At 40.3% G+C, this 17638-nt stretch overlaps 1 protein-coding gene and 1 long non-coding RNA gene across 2 annotated transcripts; both read left to right on the top strand.

Annotated features, from left to right (window-relative positions):
• The first annotated feature begins 7784 nt into the window (after positions 1–7784).
• Positions 7785–10068, top strand: LOC146385364 (uncharacterized). The gene is made up of 4 exons (XR_014800479.1): positions 7785–7924; positions 8024–8201; positions 8296–8380; positions 9939–10068. It is a non-coding gene; the product is annotated as an uncharacterized LOC146385364 (long non-coding RNA).
• A 2560-nt stretch (positions 10069–12628) lies between these two features.
• Positions 12629–15187, top strand: LOC146385363 (ubiquitin carboxyl-terminal hydrolase 37-like). The gene is made up of 6 exons (XM_084931064.1): positions 12629–12829; positions 12915–13271; positions 13412–13488; positions 13669–13777; positions 14091–14475; positions 14562–15187. Exons 2-5 carry the CDS (start codon positions 13164–13166, stop codon positions 14166–14168), a joined length of 372 nt encoding a protein of 123 aa, XP_084787190.1. The 5' UTR covers positions 12629–12829; positions 12915–13163; the 3' UTR covers positions 14169–14475; positions 14562–15187.
• The last annotated feature ends 2451 nt before the right edge of the window (positions 15188–17638 follow it).

The raw sequence follows: 17638 nt of genomic DNA, 5'->3' as shown, positions 1-17638 counted from the left end.
AAACAAAAATAACTAATAAAAAAATATTAAAAGTATTCAGCAGTGTTTTGTGAAATTTGTAATGAGCCTTAGTTAAGTTGATGTCACAGAAGTTTCTGAATCATTTAGATTGTTCAACAAACTGATTCACTCAGGTAAAGATGGTAAGCTGGAGCAATGGTACCCTTGGAGTTCAGTTTAAGTTTTCAGACAAACATTCACTCGATCAGTTGCAGCTTCTGCTTTTAAATAAATGATTTAGCTGCAAATGTTTAGCTGCAGGTAGCAAAGTCCAAAAGTGACAACATTTCCACTGCAGTCTCTCCAGAAATGGCTTATAAAATTTTGACCAAATTAGACATTTATCCTTGGATCATTGACAACCCTGTAGGGTGAAAATCTTTAATTGTACCTTTTATAACATTTTAACAAGTTACTGTCTCCTGCTGCATGTTTCCTGTTTTGCCTGAACTTCATCAACTCAAAAAACTCACCGTGCTGTGGTGTACTAAATGACCTCATGTACAGGACACACTGAAGGCAGGTTTGCAACGTTTAATCAACAAAGTCAAGATCAGTTAACAACAGCTGAACTAAAGACTTTCTTTTTCTCATTGATAAAATGAGGTCCATGCCAATGTGCTCAAATGGGACCTCCATTAATGGTGAGGGGCATAAAGGTGCTTTTTAAATGACCAGCTGGTTCACCAGCTGACACCACTGGACGCACACCATCGGCGCACATCCAAACATGCAAAAAATGCAAGATGGTGGTGCGCACAGATACAGCGGCTCTATGCTCTCCACTTACCCAATTTCACTGTGCAAGAAACTGCACAATGACAATAAAAAGCTCTAAGTCTAAAACAGTTTCCTGGCCAGTAAAATCGGGCAATTATTCGCTCCAGAGTTTTATCTTATTCCAGGTGACCAGCCATCGACTTGTAATGAGCCAGCTAAAACAATAATTTCTCAGTGGCTCTTCTGGCACCAACAAGTGGGTGTGTTCTTCCATCGTGCAAGTGTCACGACACACTGAACATGGTCTGTCCCTACTCGTTACAACATGTGGAAATGTCAGTGCTATGTCAGGGCGCACTATTTGACTATCAGCTCTCATCATTTGATCAAAGGGCCAGTTGCATAATGCCATTATCTTCTGTGTAGCGAATTGCTGGAACGGGCAACCCAAACGCCACGTGTCCCTGTTGGTGGTGTGTGCAGGCCTACATACTGCCCTATTGAGCTACTAAACCCCGACCAATCAGTTTTCAGATTTAAGGGGTGTGATGGCCGTCAGCTAACTGCAGCCGTTACTCTATGCATTTTCCCCCGATATTTCTTTTCCACCAGTACTATGGGGTATTTGTGAATATCCATGACTGACCCGGCCAGCTGGTCTTTGGACAGGGTCACGGCAGTTTCAAGATTAAAAAAAAATCCCTTTCACTGACAGACTGAAGGAAAGCTCCTCAAAAATGGAGGGTCTTCAAGCTCCTCAGTGGCAGGAAAAGGTTTCCCGGACCCAGTGTTGTATATTTGTTTCCCAAAAGATTGAAATAGTGGAGAGAAATCAGGTTCTGAAACCATCCAGAAGACAAAGTCTCCAACTGGTTTGTGGAAGTCCAGTTTCTCCAAATTAATCAGCGGGTGAAATGTCTCTTCATGGATGGTTTTGATTCTGTTGTTGTTCACAAACAAAGCCCTCAAAGCAGCATATGAAAGAAAGTCATCTTTCATTGTTGTCTCCAGCGTGTTAAAAGAGAGATCGAGCTCAGTGATGACTTTTGAAGCGGCTGCAGGGACTTCTCGAAGGTTTTGACTCAAACGGTCGCAGGATGTTGTTCATAGTGGTGACACTGTTGACTGGTGATTGACAAGCACTGAGATACTAACATGACAAACACAAGAAACATCATGACTTATTCTCCTGAGTGCCTGCAAAACACAAAATCAAACTCAAAGCTTTTCTCTCAGGTGCTGGTGTGGCACAATCTAATGATAAAAAAAGGTCATGCTAACAGCTTTTGGAGCACAGCTGCACAAAATAACAGCTTTTGGAGCACAAAATGCATTACAGGTAAACCCAGTACCCAAACATGTTAACAAGGATAAAGAAAAAATCTGAAACAAAAGCAGGTAGTGTGGTGATTTATGTTGTGAGGATGCTTTCACTCCCATCAAAGTCACCCAGTGTTGAGAACCCAAATGAGCCCAGAAACCTCAAGTGGCTGCAACCAACAGCGAACGCCAAGAAGTGCATGCTGAGCCAGAAACATGCAGAAAACCCAAAAGAGGCAAGACAGCACATCTTGGTCCCACTCAGGCAGTACGAACACCTGGAAAGAGGAGCCCACAGTTCAGACCCAAGGTCACTGGTAAGGACACCAGCCAGTTTTAAGTCTAGTTTCATTTTAGTTAGTGTTATGGCCTGTCTAAGGGTGGCCAGACCATAATATAGGGGTGATCCACCCCTGTCTGACCCCAAGCAGCACATCACACAACCAGTACAATTTTGATGGTGATTTATTTACAGTGATTGAATTCTAACAAAGGAAAGGAGCGAACTATAGCTTCGGGGTGGACCCCAAAACAACAAACAAGAGGGACCGTATCAAAAGGATGTACAAAACTTATTTATGAAAAGAATAAAACCAAATGACAATGTCTTATCTCCCTAACTAACAAAAACATAAGAAAAGGGTAATCAAATAAAAAGGCAGTCCACCCCTACATGCTCCTGTATAAAGAAACAGGTAACACAAAGCCTGCCGGTTGAGGTCCATGGCGGTGTCATCTCATATGTTGTCTCCAGGTCATTAGCCAATCTGTATGGTCCGTCCCATGGATGCACCAATCACGGAAAGGCACCTGCACACTCAGATTTACATATGAGACAACATTACAACAACAGTCGTAACATTAACTAAAAATGTTTTTCATCATCTCGTTTTAACTTCTGGTTTAGCTTCAGCTAACTAAAACTAAATGGACCTTGGAGATAATCACATCTTAATAGAGTGAACCATAGACTGTATAAAAGATAGGACCATTGCAACTTTACTGCAGCACTTCACCCTTTCACATAGTCCCAGCTCTTCTCTGTCATGTTTTATGGTGCTGCAAATGTCTTCAGTTGGTGAAAGGTCTGGACTGCTGGTGTCTTGTTGTGCTTGCTATGCATCCCTGACTCTTTTCTTCTTTCTGCATCAAGTAAGGAATGTAGTGAAAGTTCCCAAGAGGTTAAAAACACCACTGAAAAAATGCCATCAGACCTGAGTTGGGACACTTGGATTATGGAGCTTCTGGACCAAGAGAGTGGATGGGAGCATGTGTTTAACAAGTAAGAGAATAATGTCCCCCAAAATGTCCCGAACTAACAAAAACATGAGAAAAGGGTAATCAAATAAAAAGGCAGTCCACCCCTACATGCTCCTGTATAAAGAAACAGGTAACACAAAGCCTGCTGGTTGAGGTCCATGGCGGTGTCATCTTATATGTTGTCTCCAGGTCAAGGAGACAACATATAAGATGGATAGACAGACAGATTTCAAAATAGCCAGCTGGAATGTTAAGGGGTTGAATAACGGGATTAAGAGGAAGAAAATGTTAACATATCTAAAGTTATCAAGAGTTGATATAGCCTTTATTCAAGAAATGCACATGTGCAAGTCAGAAGCCTTAAAACTTAAATGTTCCTGGGTAGGTAAAGTCTTTTCCAGTCCTGGAACTGATAAAAGTAGGGGAGTGTCGGTTCTGATTCATAAAGCAGTTAGCTTTGCTGAAACAAAAGTAATAACAGATAAGGAAGGTAGATTTATATTGGTTTATGGACAACTACTGGACACACCAATAATTTTATGTAATATCTATGCACCTAATGCGGACATACTCGCCTTTTTTCATAACCTGTCACAGTATCTTTTGGAATTAGAAGGTGCACAAATAGTGGTAGGAGGAGATTTTAATCAAATACTGGATCAAGACCTAGATAGAGGAGGCACAGAGAGTAAATCTGTAGTTGCCATAAGGCAGATGACCTCAGATTTAGGTCTGAATGATATTTGGCGGACAATGCATCCAGAAGGCAGGGAATATTCCTTTTACTCTCCGCCTCATAATGTTTACACTAGAATCGACTACTTTCTTATTTCTGAAGCCTTAGTGAATAACTCTATAGATTCAAGTATTGGTAATATAGTATTCTCGGACCATGTGCCAATTTTTCTATGTCTTGGAAATATTTTACAGATTCCTCAAAGCCGCAGATGGCATTTAAATGTGTCCTTAATTAAAGACTCTGGGTTTATTAAATTGATAAGAGATGAAATACAATTTTACAAACAGACAAATAATCGAGAGGACACTACATTGGCTACTTGGTGGGATGCTATGAAGGCATACTTAAGGGGGAGGATAATTTCTTACGCTTCCTTTAAAAAGAAGGCAGCTAACAAGAATATCATTACGTTAGAAGCCAAATTAAAGGCACTTGAGGCAGTACATTCCCATACAAAAGACAGAGTTACGTTGAATAAAATTGTTCAAGTTAAATATAAGTTGAATGTACTGTACAACAGAAAGGCAGAATACGCTTTATTTCGCATTAATCAAGCATATTGGGAAATGGGAGAAAAGCCGAGTCGTTTATTAGCATACCGTCTTAAACAGAAAGACAGTATGAACCATATCCCAGGCATACGACAATCAGATGGGGTTATTTCAACTTCTATTAGACATATAAATGATGGATTCAGGGCCTTTTACAATAATCTTTATTCTACACAAGGGAGTTTAGATGAACAGAAATTCAAAGCATTCTTTACTGATTTAAACCTGCCACAGCTTTCTACTACTGACCAGCAGATTATAGATGCTCCAATTACAGTGGAGGAGATTACCCGTGCAATTAACAGTATGCCACTTAATAAAGCTCCAGGATTAGATGGGTTACCATTGGATTTCTATAGAGCATTTGAGGATATGTTAAGTCCCCTGTTGCTCGATGTTTATAATGAGGCGTTCAAAGTAGGCTCATTACCTCAGTCAATGCACTCTGGACATTTATTCTTTAAACTGGGAAAGACCCTTTAGACCCAAGTGGTTACCGCCCCATATCTTTGCTGAATTCTGACCAAAAAATCTTGGCAAAGGTCTTAGCGGGTCGATTAAAAGTAGTAATGGTGAAAATAATTCATGCAGACCAATCTGGTTTTGTTCCAAACCGCTATGGTTCAGATAATATTAGGCGGTTGGTTAATTTGCAAAATTATGTATATGATTCAGTACATCCAACAGTGGCCCTATCGCTGGATGCTGCAAAAGCTTTTGATTGTGTTGAGTGGGATTATCTGTTTAAGACATTATAAAAGTTTGGTTTTGGTGACAATTTTATTAGGTGGATAAAGATATTATATTTTGGCGAGCTCAGACAAGGAGGAGACGGAGGTATCGTTTGGTCTTGCTTTCCGTGAGCTAGCCAGGGAGCACAGCCGTTTATTAACATCTGCAGAAGAACCCTGCCGCTAGCTAACTGCTCAGCACGGCAACAGAACAGCAACAACAACACACAGGGCGCCCTCTGACCCCGGAAGGACACACCGTCGCAGCCAGAGGGCGTCACCCGTCACTATGGTAACATAAACAAAACATCACAAACAGAACCCCGAACAGCCCTGACCCGCTACAATATGATTCGCCTTCAGCGCGAGTATTGACGAATGGGCTCATATCAGACCTATTCCTTTTACAGAGATCCACAAGACAGGGTTGTCCCCTTAGCCCCGGTCTTTTTGTAATTGCTATAGAGCCTTTGGCACAAAAACTGAGAAATAATGTAAATATATTTGAAATTTCGATGGGTAATAGTCAACATAAGCTTCTATTATATGCAGATGATATGTTGTTACTTATGACCCAGCCTGGGAAGTCAATTCCAGCCCTATTAGAATGTGTAGAAAGCTTTACGCTGCTTTCAGGGTATCGCGTCAACTGGGATAAATCAGAGGCAATGCCTATGTCAGGACACTGCCCCCATACTTTATTTAAACAGTGGGAGTTTCGGTGGTCCGTGAATGGTTTGAGGTATTTGGGGATACAAATGACCTCGGATTACACTAAGATGGTTCGAGCAAATATGGAGCCAATGTTGGAAAGAATAAAAATGGAATTTGGTAGATGGTCCAGAGTACGTCTCACAATATGGGGTAAAATTAGTTGTATTAAGATGATGACTGCACCCATGATCTTTTATATTTTATCTAATATTCCATTACACATTCCAGATAAGTATTTCAAAGATCTAGACTTTTTAATCCGGCAGTTTCTTTGGGGTAGCTCACCGCATCGTTTAAGTATTAAGAAACTTCAAGCGAGTGCAAAACAAAGAGGTTTTTCATTGCCTAATTTCCAATGGTATTATTGGGTGATGAACGTGAAACAACTTAGAGCTTGGTTACCTACTGCACCAGTTAAACCCATCTGGTCCCATATAGAGACGGAAGTTAATGGCAGTATTTCTCCTTGGAGGGAGCTGTTTGATACCAGTCATAAAACTACCCATCCTATAATTGCAAAGACATTGTGGTTTAAATTACATAGGGCAGGTCGCTGGGACTTTATTAAATCACCTTCGGCAACCTTATGGAGTAATAAAAGAATTTTAATTGGAGGGACATCGGTTGACTGGTTACAGTGGCGTAAAGCAGGCATCCTTAATGTATCAGATTTATTTGACTGTGGGACTAAATGTTTTTTAAGCTTTGATAAAATTGTAGAGTTATATAAGTTGCAGCGTAATCAATTCTGGAGATATGTCCAAATACATAGTTCATTATCGAAGTGGCTGGGAACCCCCTTGAGTTGTCTTGTGGGCAACCCTATGGAAGTCCTGCTCTCAAGATCACCCTTGGGTAAAGGCATTACCTCTAAGATTTATCACTTATTGCAAGAACGGTCAGCTGACCCTCTCCTTAAAGTTAAGGGCTACTGGGCCCAGGACATGGCATTGGACATATCTTCAGTTGAATGGGATTCATGTTTTCAAAATGTTAATACTATGTATAAAGAAACAGGCAGTAGATTTATTCAACTTAAGATAATCCATAGGTGGCATCGAACACCGCAACAATTGTATAAATGGAACCTGGCCTCTACGGACGAATGTTGGAGATGTGATGGTCAAAATGCTTTGATTTTACATATCTTATGGAGCTGTTCGGCACTTCGGGATTGGTGGGAAAATATAATGGAGGTAATTTTCAGTGTTTTAAAAAGGAGATTTGGTATCTCACCAAAACTGTCCATACTTGGTATAACCACAGAACTTTCTGATGGAGATTTTTCCAGTTATACAAAAAGATGGATTATTTTGGCTCTTACTACGGCCAAACGGGTCTTGCTAAGACATTGGCGGAAAAAGAACCCCCCTCCCTATGAAGAGTGGCTAAAGACAATGGCTAAGTTGGCGTCTTACGAAAAAGTGACTTATGGTTTATTAGACAAATTGCCTCAATATGATTGTATTTGGTCCCCCTTTACAAGCTGGCTTTCTGTAACTTGAAGAACAGAGGAGTAATGACAGAGTGGTGGTGTGGGGATTGGTGTGCGAAGAAAGAATAGGATAACTTCCCTTTGTTTTGGTTTTTTTTTGTTGTAGTGTTTTGTTTTGTTGTTGTTTTGTTTTTGTTTGTTTGTTTTTTAAACTATTTATTTATGTAGTTATCCTTAAGCTCTGTTATTGAAGTTTAAAATGAAATAAATAAAAATTGTTGATGATAAAAATAAAAATAAAAAGTTTAAACTTCAAAGCTCATGCATACATGCACATCCAGTGCTCAGTGTCTAATTGTGTGTTTGTGTTTTTACCTTTTTGCAGTAGCGTAGTGAAACATTTAGGCGGTGGATAAATAATGGAAAATAAAATTCAGACTACAGACGGCTTCAGGTGAGTACACGTGGTGCACAAGGACCAAAGCTCACCTTCTCAACCTGGACAAAATGAATTATTTTACACTGATACTGTAAACTTTTGTTTGTGTGTCAGGTTTCCATACATCGGAAACAGCTGCTGCATCTGTAATTCTGTCCATCCAGAGGAGAGTCAGCACTCTACATCAGATCCTTGGCTCACCTATAATGACGCACAGGTGCTGCACACAACTGGATCTGCAGCTTGTGAGGAACAGCAGCACTCAGCCTACATCCTGTTTTACAAGAGAAACGTAAGAAGACACAGCATCTCATCCTGAAGTGAGAGAATGGCACGCCAGCTGCAGCCTAATCCAATCTCTCTTCTTTTCTTTTTTCGGTGCCCAGACACCCTTCAGTTTCATCATGTCATCCCTAACAATAGCTGTAGAGTTGGATGGAGGATGAAGACAGCAGAGAGCAAAAGAAACAGGTAAGAGCAGACAGGTAGTCAGAGTTAACAAAAACTTTTAAAGCCAGTGTAGCTTCTGTTTTGAACACATTTATTGATGACAATTTTACATAAATAAGCAGTGTGTTATACTGTTATCAGATGTGGAGTCTCACTAACCACTTTAATAGTGACTTGTGTCCCAAATACTGTTTATTTGTCTTAGTTACAGATAGTGAAATAAAAATGGAAAATGATTCTTTCATAATTGTATACTCAGCTTGGTCAAGACAATAATTCGAGAACAAGGGGCAGGATTTTGAATTGATGCCATTGGTGCATCTACTAAAGTTCTGGGGTCAGTTTGAATATCAGTGACCTTGACCTCAAGTTCAAAGGTCAAGTTTTCTGAAAATCTTGTGAATGCTACAACTCTGACGAGAAGTAAGTCTCCTAGGTCTTTAAATTTGTATATAGGTGAATCTACTAGGAAGCTGAAGGGTTGCACTGCGGGCCATCTGTAGAGGTGTAGAGTCAACAACCTGTCTCTGAACGTGGACAAAACAAAAGAGATTGTTGACTTCAGGAGAGCACAGTGGGATCATTGCCCACTTAACATGAATGGATCCTCTGTGGAGGTCGTCAAGAGCACCAGATTTCTTGGTGTCCACCTGGCGGAGAACCTCTCCTGCTCCCTCAACACCAGCTCCATAACCAAGAAGGCCCAGCAGCATCTCTACTTCATGCAGAAGCTGAGGAAAGCCCATCTCCCACCATCCATTCTCACCACCTTTTACAGTGGGACTAACGAGAGCATCCTAAGTAGCTGCATCACTGTCTGGTATGGTAACTGCAGCGTATTGGATCGCAGTACCCTACAACGGATTGTGAGAGCAGCTGAGAAGATCATTGGAGCCCCTCTCCCCTCCTTATAACAACCGCTTGCTGGAGGACCCCACACACCCTTCAAACACACTCTTCACCCTGCTGCCTTCTGGAAAGAGGTCCCAGAACATCCGGGCCCTCGCTACCAAACTACGGAAAAGTTTCTTCCCACAAGCCGTCAGACCCCTGAACACTCAGTGACTGCACTGGCACACGCACACCTACACACACGTCACTACCAAGCACTTATCTGCAGTATCTCACACTCATACACATACATACAGACACCAAGTTACTTTTGCACAATACTCAGCATTTTGCACATTTCCATTGTCTTGTGTCTGTATCATCCTGTTCTGTCTAGTTTTGCACTGTTTTGTCTTGTTTATTTTTGCAGTTTATGCACACTGCACTTTATGTAGTCCTGGGTTTGTCCGTATATGTCATATATAGCACCAGGGTCTCGGAGGAACGCTGTCTCATTTCACTCTGTACAGTACCTCTGCACGTGGTTAAAATGACAATAAAAGCCACTTTACTTGACCTGTTTTTGTAGCAGTTGCTTGGAGACGAGTACCATACAGTTCAAATGAGCATACATTCCAAAATATGCAAATTAGCCCCATACATCATAATGATGATGTTTGCTGTTCAGGGTATGAACATTCTATGCTGAAAGTTTATAAATATACAACCTTTGACTGCTTGTTTTCAGTTGAACTTTTGCAAAGCTGAGGAGATTTTCGCTGCGATCACCTCAAGTCCAAAGATGTTTAAACTTCTTTTTCACAGAAAGGTAAGTTTGAAGAGACTCGCAGCACATTTCTCTGAATATTTTCTTATGGTAAATAAGCATTTTTGAAGCTTTTACGGAAGCTTCTTGGATGATTTCTGTAAAAACTGAATTTTGAATCCAAATGAAGGATTTTGTATTTTCATACCATATACTTTCTTTTATGCCATTACTGATGTTGGTTTTCTTGTTTCTAAACAGAAATCACACAAACAAAACGTGGCAGAGAAGGAAATTCCTTCTACGTCTCATCAGAGGTAAAGAAATGCGCCACTCTTTAATGCTGCTGGAGATATTTATAGCAGTGGTTTAGTTGGAGCTCTTTTATTTCCCTTTTATTGGTGTTTTGTAGTTACATCTTTTTTACTACTTCTAGTCTTGTCTATAATTTATATTGATTCAGAGATTAGCGTTTGAAAATGTAGAGTGTAAATGTACAAAATACATGATTTTGTTCCATTACAGTTATTAATTTTTATTTGCAGTCTCCAGCATGTACTCCTTGTTAAAAATTTCCACTTTGAAAAATAACATTTACACTTTTGTCCTCATCAGCATCCCGGATGCTTCTGTTGCTGAAAATGGTCAAAAGAAGAAGAGAAAATGGAGACACCTCTGCTGTTCCTCGGTTTGCTTTTACACAAAACATATGAAATGCACATTCTCTTTAAATTGCACTTGTTAATTTAAAGTGAATTTACTTTTTTAATAAACGTATGTTTGTTCGTCCTCTGCAGCAAACTGACAGCGATGCAGAGGCAGAGACCAACACTGTGAAGACACAAAAAAAGTGTCGCTGGTTTCTTTTTAAATTCTGGAAGGTATGTTTTATGGAAAGAGTCACTGTCATCAAGCATTTACTCATCACAGTTAAATGAGAAGAATTAAGAGCAATTTAGCACAGCTATGTCCTCAAATTAAGTTCAAAGATGTTTAAACGTTTGTTGGTTTTTTTTCACAGAAAGGTAAGTTCGAAGAGACTTGCAGGATGTTTCTCTAAATATTTTTTATGGTGAATAAGCATTTTTGAAGCTTTTAATGAAGCTTCATGGATGATTTCTGTAAAAACTGAATTTTGATCAGAACCAAATGAAGGATTTTGTATTTCATAGGACAAACTTTAAAACTCAATTTAAAGCATGAATAAATTGTTTTTATTTTATTTAAAGATATTCCTATATATCTGCTTCATGAGCTGACAGCTCACTAAAGTGATAAATAATATGAAATAATACCAAATTTTCTAACTGGACACTTTTCATGGAGAGACCCACTTGGTATGTTTGTTTTATGCCATTACTGATGTTGGTTTTCTTGTTTCTAAACAGAAATTACACAAACAAAACGTGGCAGAGAAGGAAATTCCTTCTACGTCTCATCAGAGGTAAAGAAATGCGCCACTCTTTAATGCTGCTGGAGATATTTATAGCAGTGGTTTAGTTGGAGCTCTTTTATTTCCCTTTTATTGGCATTTTTCTTCCACCTTGTGTATTTACATCTTTTTTACTACTTCTAGTCTTGTCTATTATTTATATGGTTGCAGAGATTAGCGTTTGAAAATGTAGAGTGTAAATGTATAAAATACATGATTTTGTTCATGTTGGTATTCCATTACAGTTATTCACTGTTATTAGCAATCTGTATTAGCAAAATGTACTCCTTCTTATAAATTTCCACAACATTTACACTTTTCTCCTGATCAGCATCCCGGATGCTTCTGTTGCTGCCACACCAGCTAACCCTGAAAATGGTCAAAAGAAGAAGAGAAAATGGAGACACTTCTTCTGCTGTTCCTCGGTTTGCTTTTACACAAAACATATGAAATGCACATTCTCTTTAAAATGCACTTGTTAATTTTAAGTGACTTTACTTTTTTAATAAACTTATGTTTGTTCGTCCTCTGCAGCAAACTGACAGCGATGCAGAGGCAGAGACCAACACTGTGAAGACACAAAACAGGTGTCGCTGGTCTCTTTTTAAATCCGGGAAGGTATGTTTTATGGAAAGAGTCACTGTCATCAAGCATTTAAATGAGAGCAATTAAGAGCAATGAGGCACACAGCTATGTCCTATATATATAGCAGGTAAGAAGCACCACGGAAAAGATCCCAGCAGACCTGATTTGGGACACTTTGATTATGGAGCTTCTGGACCAAGAGAGTGGATGGGAGCATGTGTTTAACAGGTAAGAGAAAGACGTCCTCCAAAATGTTTCAACTTCAAAGCTCATGCATACATGCACATACACTGCTCAGCATCCTGACATCTTTCCTAATTTTGTGTTTGTGTTTTTACCTTTTTGGAGCAGTGTAGCATGCGGTGGAAAAATAATAGAACGTCAAACTGAGACTATAGACTGCTTCGGGTGAGTACACGTGGTGCACAAAGACCAAAGCTCACTTTGTCAAAGTGGAGAAAATGAATTCTTTTACACTGATACTGTAAACGTTGTGCGTGTGTGTCAGGTTTCCAAACATCGGAAACACCTGCTACATGAACTCCTGCCTGCAGAGCCTCCTCAACATTGAGGAGTTCATAAGAGACATCAGGCGTCAGGAGGTTTTGTGGAGCACAGATCCAGAAGCTCAGCTCTTAAGGTGAGCTACGTCAACCTTCTACTTTCTTCAAAAACCTGAAGAACAAAGAGATCTAACAGCAGAAATGTCTGTTTACCCTTTCCTTTCTACAGAAGGCTCATTGATGTCAGGGACTGTCATGAGTCAACAGATTATGGCCTTAAAGATCACCACCTAAGAGCTTTTAAGAAGGCATTCAGCAATCAAGCTCCTGAATACACCGGCAGTGCACAGAAAGTGCGTCAGCTATTTGGACATTTCGTTTTTTGCTTTACCTTCTGATTTTGATGTACTGTTTTAAATCTCTCTGCTTTTCTTTCAGGACGCTCATGAATTCCTAACATTGTTCCTCAATGAGGTCAAAAGGCTCACACCTCACCTGGAGAGGAACGCAGCTCTCCTGGGCCAAAGTTATACCTGCCCAGTAGAAGACCATCACATTTTTAAAATGGAAAACATGAGGACATGCAAGAGGTAAGCCTGTCTTTCAGAAACGCAGAGCTGGTTGCAATATTTTCATATACCTCTTTTCCACCTACCTGATCTTTACTTTAACTACGTTACTCCTGAAATGTGTAGCTGCGGTCACCAATCATCACAGCAAGAGGAATTCACCAGCTTGTCTCTTGACCTGGTTCCAGAGGGGTCTGTTATAAACATGTTAGAGACATACTTGAAGGTAAGATCACAAATTCCAATAGAGTTGTAGTGTCAGCGATCTTAACACACCTTTTTTGTTAGTGTTTGTGTGTATGTGTGTGTGCATATGTTGAGATTTCTTTCTAACATAAAGCCTGTTTTCTCTGTGCTGTTGTTCAGGAACAAGAAATAGAATTTCGCTGTGATTGTGGAGGGACGGCCTCAGAACTGAAGTCGTCTTTTGATACACTGCCAAGGTGAGTAAGGTCACATCAGAATTGATCGACTGACCAGGTTTCCAAACTGTGGCGCATCAAATATCAGAGTTTTTCGAGACAATACTTGAGCAGTCGTTTTCTCCCATCTTCTGTTTGTGTTTGAAACTCATTCTTCTTATTTTCTACCTTGTTTGTTTTATTTTTTTTCTTTTCTGCCAGAGTTCTGATCTTGCATCTGAAGAGGTTTGGCTTTACACAAACCTACAAGATTCAGAAGGTGGATGACCCCGTCAGGCTGCAGAGGGACTTGGTGGTGCCATCCAATCAGGTAAAAACAGACTGCAGAACGTCTCAGGCTACGTCCACACTAGCCCTGATAGATTTGAAAACTCCGTGTCCACACTGCGACGGGACTGCTCCGTTTTCAAATGTATGCGTTTTCGAGAGCGTTTTCAAGATGCTGTGTTTTTCCTTGAGGAAAACGCCGTCTCAGTGTGGACGGGAGGTCAAAGCGGAGAGAAAACGATGTGTTTTCAAACGAAAACGCATTCGTGTGGACGTAGCCTCAGCAAATCAGCTTAATTATGGCACTGATGTGAGACTTTATGAAACTAACACTCTTTGGATTTGTTCCTTCTCAGGGTGGTGGCTGTTATAGTCTTGTCAGCATCATTAGTCATTATGGAGGCACAGAGTCAGGTAAAACAACAGACTTGTGACAAACAGAAAATGAAAACTTGCTACTTTTCAGTGAAGGACTCACACACAAAAGCTTTTGATGTTCTAAGAAGCACTAAGTCAAAATCACTGTTTGCTTGAATCAGTTGACTTCCAGAAGTTGGATTCATTTGTCTTAATGTGATTTCAGGACACTACATCTGTAGTTCTGTCCATCCTGAGGAGAGTCAGCACTCTACATCAGATCGCTGGCTCACCTATAATGACGCACAGGTGCTCCACACAACTGGATCTGCAGCTTGTGAGGAACAGCAGCACTCGGCCTACATGCTGTTTTACAAGAGAAACGTAAGAAGACACAGCATCTCATCCTGAAGTGAGAGAATTTTTAAATGTCCTGTTACCTTGTTAACCAGTTTTGTCTTCATTCTCAGTTCTGAAACAGGAAATGGAAGGAAGGAAGGAAGTTAAGGTCATCATCATGCTGAGAAGAAACAACACTCGTCCCAGCCCACCATCGCACACTGGAGGACAAGTACTGGTAAGTATTGCCCTCAGGAGGAAGGGTCCTCCCAGAGAGCCTGGTTCCTCCCAAGATTTCTTCCTCCAGGAGGGAGTTTTTTCTTGCCACCGTCGCCCCACATTCACTGGTCTCATCAGCAGGGACATTTTTAACATCCTAAGACCTGAACTCTTTCATGGCATGCATTTTTCATTTCTCTGTGCCATTTGGGTTGATTGGGACCTGATGAATGTAAAAACAAAGACATCAGATTCGGACTATCTTTTTTTTGTTTCTCAAAACAATGAGATCCACATATGAGGACGTTCATTTTAAATTTCGATTGAACAGTGGCAGTGTAATGTCCTCCCTCATAAGTGGATATCAGGTTTTTGAAGAGCAAAATTTTGTATTTTGGTCTAGACAACCCAAAATGTTATGTCCACATATGTGGACACCAGGTCCTAGGAGGTTAAAACAAATCTACTAGTAGTGCACCACTACTAGAGATCGTCCTTTTCTGGACCAGTGTTTGGCTTGCTCTCTGGCAACAAATTAGTGCTGTCAGTGTTAACGTTATTTTAACTAATGACGTTTACGCTGACATCACTAATTTTATAGTTATTATTATTAATATTATTATTAATTTATTTGTAAAAGAAATTAAATTAAAAAAAACAAAGAAATTATTTAATTCTTTGTTATTTTGTTTTATTAAAATCAAAATAACAACAAAACAAAAATAACTAATAAAAAAATATTAAAAGTATTCAGCAGTGTTTTGTGAAATTTGTAATGAGCCTTAGTTAAGTTGATGTCACAGAAGTTTCTGAATCATTTAGATTGTTCAACAAACTGATTCACTCAGGTAAAGATGGTAAGCTGGAGCAATGGTACCCTTGGAGTTCAGTTTAAGTTTTCAGACAAACATTCACTCGATCAGTTGCAGCTTCTGCTTTTAAATAAATGATTTAGCTGCAAATGTTTAGCTGCAGGTAGCAAAGTCCAAAAGTGACAACATTTCCACTGCAGTCTCTCCAGAAATGGCTTATAAAATTTTGACCAAATTAGACATTTATCCTTGGATCATTGACAACCCTGTAGGGTGAAAATCTTTAATTGTACCTTTTATAACATTTTAACAAGTTACTGTCTCCTGCTGCATGTTTCCTGTTTTGGCTGAACTTCATCAGCTCAAAAAACTCACCGTGCTGTGGTGTACTAAATGACCTCATGTACAGGACACACTGAAGGCAGGTTTGCAACGTTTAATCAACAAAGTCAAGATCAGTTAACAACAGCTGAACTAAAGACTTTCTTTTTCTCATTGATAAAATGAGGTCCATGCCAATGTGCTCAAATGGGACCTCCATTAATGGTGAGGGGCATAAAGGTGCTTTTTAAATGACCAGCTGGTTCACCAGCTGACACCACTGGACGCACACCATCGGCGCACATCCAAAAATGCAAGATGGTGGTGCGCACAGATACAGCGGCTCTATGCTCTCCACTTACCCAATTTCACTGTGCAAGAAACTGCACAATGACAATAAAAAGCTCTAAGTCTAAAACAGTTTCCTGGCCAGTAAAATCGGGCAATTATTCGCTCCAGAGTTTTATCTTATTCCAGGTGACCAGCCATCGACTTGTAATGAGCCAGCTAAAACAATAATTTCTCAGTGGCTCTTCTGGCACCAACAAGTGGGTGTGTTCTTCCATCGTGCAAGTGTCACGACACACTGAACATGGTCTGTCCCTACTCGTTACAACATGTGGAAATGTCAGTGCTATGTCAGGGCGCACTATTTGACTATCAGCTCTCATCATTTGATCAAAGGGCCAGTTGCATAATGCCATTATCTTCTGTGTAGCGAATTGCTGGAACGGGCAACCCAAACGCCACGTGTCCCTGTTGGTGGTGTGTGCAGGCCTACATACTGCCCTATTGAGCTACTAAACCCCGACCAATCAGTTTTCAGATTTAAGAGGTGTGATGGCCGTCAGCTAACTGCAGCCGTTACTCTATGCATTTTCCCCCGATATTTCTTTTCCACCAGTACTATGGGGTATTTGTGAATATCCATGACTGACCCGGCCAGCTGGTCTTTGGACAGGGTCACGGCAGTTTCAAGATTAAAAAAAAATCCCTTTCACTGACAGACTGAAGGAAAGCTCCTCAAAAATGGAGGGTCTTCAAGCTCCTCAGTGGCAGGAAAAGGTTTCCCGGACCCAGTGTTGTATATTTGTTTCCCAAAAGATTGAAATAGTGGAGAGAAATCAGGTTCTGAAACCATCCAGAAGACAAAGTCTCCAACTGGTTTGTGGAAGTCCAGTTTCTCCAAATTAATCAGCGGGTGAAATGTCTCTTCATGGATGGTTTTGATTCTGTTGTTGTTCACAAACAAAGCCCTCAAAGCAGCATATGAAAGAAAGTCATCTTTCATTGTTGTCTCCAGCGTGTTAAAAGAGAGATCGAGCTCAGTGATGACTTTTGAAGCGGCTGCAGGGACTTCTCGAAGGTTTTGACTCAAACGGTCGCAGGATGTTGTTCATAGTGGTGACACTGTTGACTGGTGATTGACAAGCACTGAGATACTAACATGACAAACACAAGAAACATCATGACTTATTCTCCTGAGTGCCTGCAAAACACAAAATCAAACTCAAAGCTTTTCTCTCAGGTGCTGGTGTGGCACAATCTAATGATAAAAAAAGGTCATGCTAACAGCTTTTGGAGCACAGCTGCACAAAATAACAGTTTTTGGAGCACAAAATGCATTACAGGTAAACCCAGTACCCAAACATGTTAACAAGGATAAAGAAAAAATCTGAAACAAAAGCAGGTAGTGTGGTGATTTATGTTGTGAGGATGCTTTCACTCCCATCAAAGTCACCCAGTGTTGAGAACCCAAATGAGCCCAGAAACCTCAAGTGGCTGCAACCAACAGCGAACGCCAAGAAGTGCATGCTGAGCCAGAAACATGCAGAAAACCCAAAAGAGGCAAGACA

This window comes from Perissodus microlepis, chromosome 6 (genome assembly GCF_051167445.1).
Source record: "Perissodus microlepis isolate ML-2025 ecotype Zambia chromosome 6, ASM5116744v1, whole genome shotgun sequence".
NCBI classification, from domain to species: domain Eukaryota; kingdom Metazoa; phylum Chordata; class Actinopteri; order Cichliformes; family Cichlidae; genus Perissodus; species Perissodus microlepis.
Note: the sequence above shows the minus strand (reverse complement) of the source record. Positions and strands in the feature narration are given on the sequence as shown.

What these genes read in the sequence shown, in the direction of transcription:
- LOC146385363 (XM_084931064.1), top strand. Translation starts at nt 13,164, where the DNA reads ATGTGTAGCTGCGGTCACCAATCATCACAGCAAGAGGAATTCACCAGC. An exon ending in TGTTAGAGACATACTTGAAG is followed by an intron (nt 13,272 to 13,411) that starts GTAAGATCACAA and finishes GCTGTTGTTCAG; the next exon opens with GAACAAGAAATAGAATTTCG. An exon ending in TCTTTTGATACACTGCCAAG is followed by an intron (nt 13,489 to 13,668) that starts GTGAGTAAGGTC and finishes CTTTTCTGCCAG; the next exon opens with AGTTCTGATCTTGCATCTGA.